The sequence below is a fragment of the Palaemon carinicauda genome, chromosome 8 (assembly GCF_036898095.1).
Source record: "Palaemon carinicauda isolate YSFRI2023 chromosome 8, ASM3689809v2, whole genome shotgun sequence".
In the NCBI taxonomy this organism is placed as follows: Eukaryota; Metazoa; Arthropoda; class Malacostraca; order Decapoda; family Palaemonidae; genus Palaemon; species Palaemon carinicauda.
The window spans coordinates 82,356,944-82,362,105 of NC_090732.1; the positions used below are offsets into that span (position 1 = coordinate 82,356,944).

A 5,162-nucleotide genomic window follows, 5' to 3' on the forward strand; every position below is an offset into this window, starting at 1 on the left:
AAGCTGCATTTTAAGGCCTTTCTAAAGACATGTGATTACAGAGAAGAACTTTATACCCTGATATCTACTGTGAAAGAAAATACCAATACAGGAGAACACGGAATGGGATTATTGGGTGCGGCCGTTTGGGCGCAGTCGTTTGGGCACGACCGTTTTGGCACCACCTGACAGTTGCGCACGGTCGTTTGGACACCATCTGATTTAGCGCCAGCCAAACATTAGGAATAATTTATTTTTTTTTTTATAAATTTATAATCATTCAAGAATTTATATATTTTATTGAAAAGTAAAAATAATTCTTTTATAAATTCACAATCATTCAAAATTTTAAAACTTTTATTGAAAAGTAAAAACAGGGTCGTAGAAATGAAAAAAAAAACATACAATTAAGAACTAAAAACCGTAATGTAGCTTTATTTAGTTTATTTGATAATTATGAGCAAGGCTTCTCAAGTATATATATATATATATATATATATATATATATATATATATATATATATATATATATATATATATATATATATATATATATATATACATACATACATACATACATACATAATTCAAAATGGATATTACTGTAAAGAGCAGCTAATGCATTTATTTAAATGTTAAACATAGGAGTGAGGGAGCGAGAGGTTGATAGGGGAAATAAATGTGTCTTTAATTACAGAAATGCCCGGTTGCTTGTTTATCAGGTGGTGTGGTTGTAACGCCAGAATCAACCTGCCGTCTCGGAAGGGAGCACTAGCCTAGATGGGAGGACTTTTCATACGGTTTAGGTAAATATGTACGCATATGTTTTTGTATAAACATTGATAAGTTTGAAAAATATTTAAGAAAAATGCATATTATTATAAAGAAATCATAGGTAACTATCAGAATACTTAAAGGAAAATTGCATTGACGCCTTAAATGCCTCTGTAAGCACTCCACTTGGTTAATGGGATATGAGCTCAGCTCACTAAAGGACTTGCGAGTTAGGAACATCACAAATAGCATATTTTTCATATATTTTATCCTAACAATCCCTGTATGTATATTTATACTCTCACTCCGCCATATATGTTGTAAAAAAAAAAAACCCTCCCAATAAATCGGTCCCCTTGAAGAAGTCAAAGACGAAACTAGTCATGATTCACATATTTTAATTTTAACATTTTATATCTTTTTTGCATCTAAATATGCCATTTTCCTATGCACCGAGTAAATGAAAAATGGTAAAGTACCAAATCCATCAGAGTTTCAAATTGAAATGGTCCAGATACTAGCTACAGAGGGGGATGAATGGATGCAGAATTTGTTAAGGGTGACAGGGAAGAAAAATAATGCCTGAAGACTGGAGGGAGAGTCTAAAGTTATTTATATTTAAGCAGACAGGTGACATAATGGAACGTGGTAACTACAGGGGAATTTAACTAACAGGGCATGGTTTAAAAGTTGTAAAGAAGGTACTACATGAGAGATTTGGAGAGATTGTAAAGATTGGGAAACAGCTGGGCAGTTGGAGGAAAAAAGACTAGAGGAAAATCAGAAGCTCTTCTGTGCTTTTGTAGATCTAGAGAAGGCTTATGATAGAATACCAAAAGAAAAGATGTTTTAGTACTTGAGGAAGAGAAAAGTCCCTGAGAAATCGGTTAGAATAGTAGAGATTATGTATAAAAGTACAAGGACAAAAGTAATGACAGCAGTTATGGAAAGAGTAACATTTGAAGTTAGTTGGATTACACCAGGGTTCAGCATGAAACCTTTTCTTATTTGTGCTGGTCATGAATGTGTTATGTGAAGAGCTCAGAAATGAAGATTTGTGGGAGTTGTTCTATGGAGATGATATGGTGATTACCGCTGAAAATGAGGAAGAATTACAGAGAAGGGTTATAGACTGGCAAGATATTTTGGAGAGGGGTAGCTTCAGGGTAAATGTGAATAAGACTGAGGTTATGCTGAGCATGAAGGAAGGTGGAGACAGGATAGCCGTACAGAAAAGCAGAGGATGTGAAGCTGAAGTTGGGAATAGGATAAAAGCAGTCTGGGGAAGGTGGATGGAGTTAGCGGGAGTGGTATGTGATGAGAAAATGCCAATCAGGCTAAAAGTCAAGATAGATAGCACAGTAATACGACCACTGTTAGAATATGAATCGTAAATGTGGTCTCTAAGACGAAAAGAGAACGCAATGGTTGAGAAAACAGAAATGAGAATGCTGAGGTGGATTATGGGAATATCATTGTTTGAAATATTGGAAAATGATGAAATAAGAAGAATGGCAGGTGGAGTGAAGATTACTGAGGTGATAAGAGTGTCACGACTGAGATAGTTTGGGCTCGTGTTGGGGATGGCTAGTGGAGATGTAGTAAGGAGGCCTTAAAAGGATCCGGTTAGGGGACTAAGATCGAGAAGGAAGCAGAGAATTAGATGACGAGATAAGATGAAGGATGATGTGGGAGAAAAAGTTTAGTGGAAAAAAATGCTTTTGATAGAAGGCATTAGAGAGGGCGCATCAGGCAACCGATTGCTTAATGTAGGGATAACAGTGGGAAAGAAGAAGAAAAAGGAGATCCTATGCTCCTATGAATTGGGCATATATATACATATATATATATGTATATATATATATATATATATATATATATATATATATACATATATATATGTATATGTATATATTTATGTATATGTGTGTATATATGTATGTATGTATTTACACACATACACACACATATTTATATATACATATATACATATACATATGTGTGTGTGTATGTTTGTGAGCGCCTGTGTCCGTGAATTTGTGTGCGTGTATAGGTTGGCAATAAGTAATGAATGTCATAGAACATCACGTAACGATAAACTCATTACTATAAAACTCCAGTCTTGTGAAAAAAACATCTAATTTACGGACAATGTCGGGACATGACGTCTGCTTTTCCTTATTACCAACATGTGAGAAGAAGACGTGATATCTCGAAACTTTTACGGATTCTTTGAATGGTGTGGTGCTCTTTTCCTCCAACTTATGCTTTGTTTGAAGGCCTACTTATTGCACATATATACTTATTATCATCAATAGCAAGCAAGGGAAAAAGTACACACACACACACACACACACACACACACACATATATATATATATATATATATATATATATATATATATATATATATATATATATATGTGTGTGTGTATATATATATATATATATATATATATATATATATATATATATATATATATATATATATATATATATATATATATATATATATATATATATACATATATATATATATATATATATATATGTATATATATATATATATATATATATATATATATATATATTTACACACACACACATACATACACGACACACGCACACACACACACCCACACACAAACAAAGTAACAAACTAGCATTTTGTTCGTTAAACTGAATAAATTCCATAAACAGGCTGTTTTTAGGTTGTCTATTTCAAGTAATTATTCCTGAGTACTCATTGATAGGGTATTAGACGTTTTGTTTGCCCTTAAAGAATATTTACACATTTATAATCGTTTTGCGAGGTTTTTAATCGTTTGATAAGGTCGAATTATCTACAGTTAGGACATTATATTCTACAATTCACATCATGTTACAAAATATAGTGGACCGTGTTATCACCAAAATAGTACACAGAATCTCGTCCATATACCTAAAACAGATCTACCCAGTACTTACAACTCTGATGATTGATCTATCCTAAAATTACTCCACAATTGCAGGTTGGATCAGTACAATTCTAATAATAATAATAATCTTAAATATCTATTAGTAAACTGCAGGTAACGGATCTACATTTCATTAACCCAGAGATTTATTATGTATTTTATTTTCTCCAAGTTCTGATGGAGATTGCAACCCTCTTTTTCACTTTATCAATACGAAGGGAGTGAAGTTTCATTAGAATCTCTTTGTCGAAGATCGTACGCACCCTTTCCCATTTAAGCTTAGAAAGGACATTAGCATAACTGATCTCTTAATCTTCAAATGCAAAGGAGCTAATGTTTAAGAATGTTTTCTATCAGGCTTTCTTCTTTGTTTGAGGCTTATGAAATTATTTTGCTTATTTTCTTTCATCTTCCAGGACTAAGAGTGTCAGTGGCGCTACATTCATATTGTGTTTAGACTATCAGAAGAAAATAAAGGAGCTACGGCTTAATGTTGTTTAATTTGTGATAGCTTCTTCGAACCGTCTCTGCCTTGCAATCTGTTTGACGGGAGTTCAAGACCCGCTCAAGCTTGAAAGATTCTATTTCTCTATAGTAGTTTCTGTAACCTTGCCATCCTTGTGAGCTAGAGATGGAGGGTTTGGAGAGCCTATAATTCTATCTGCTGAGTCATCAGAAACCATTACCTGGCCTACCCTGGTCTTATCTTGATGGAGAGGGGCTTGGGCACTGATCATATAGATAGTTTCTAGGGAATTGTCCTGTTCCTTGCCTTTGCCATTCATGAGTGACGTTTAAACATTTAACAGTAACATCCCGGAATATCTGTGTTCGGTAGAGAATCGAAAATAAGTTAGCAAACAATAAAGCCAATTCCACTTTTATGACAATATAATTTCATGAAATTAAGTTGAAAAAAATGTGTAGAATGAAATACATAACAAAATGTAATAGCATGAGAAACAACAAAATCAATAACTCACATCGAAACTAGTTTCAAGTGAGTAGACTACATTACTTTGCTTTTCTTTATTTCTTTATCTAGTTATTCATATCAATAATGTCACTTTTTCCCCTTCTATGTATCCGTGAGATTTGCATCCACACTTACAATGATGTAGCATTGTTAGGTGTTTCTGTCAAAATCTTATTCTTATTTATTAAAGATCATCTGGTGGCATTTGGATCGATAGGAGTTCCTTGGTGAGATCTAGCATAATAGTCACATCATCTGGGCTTGTGAGCCGAATACATATCCTTAACTATATCTACTGCAAGACGCTATCTAGATCAGTGTTTCTCAACCTTTTTCTGGTGGTGGCCCCCTTCAATCCAGTGCAAGTTCTTGTGGCCCCTCCATGCCAACTTTGAGTTCTAATGCAACCCCCCCCCCCCCCCAGCACCCGCCATCCGTCCATCACCTTAATATGCCTAGGGAAGTAGGTCTATTAA

General features: G+C 34.1%; 1 protein-coding gene across 1 annotated transcript; it reads left to right on the plus strand.

The window, feature by feature from the left end:
* The first annotated feature begins 1,772 nt into the window (after nt 1-1,772).
* On the plus strand, nt 1,773-2,147 carry LOC137645340 (uncharacterized). The gene has a single exon (XM_068378152.1). It carries the CDS (start codon nt 1,773-1,775, stop codon nt 2,145-2,147), a length of 375 nt encoding a protein of 124 aa, XP_068234253.1.
* The last annotated feature ends 3,015 nt before the right edge of the window (nt 2,148-5,162 follow it).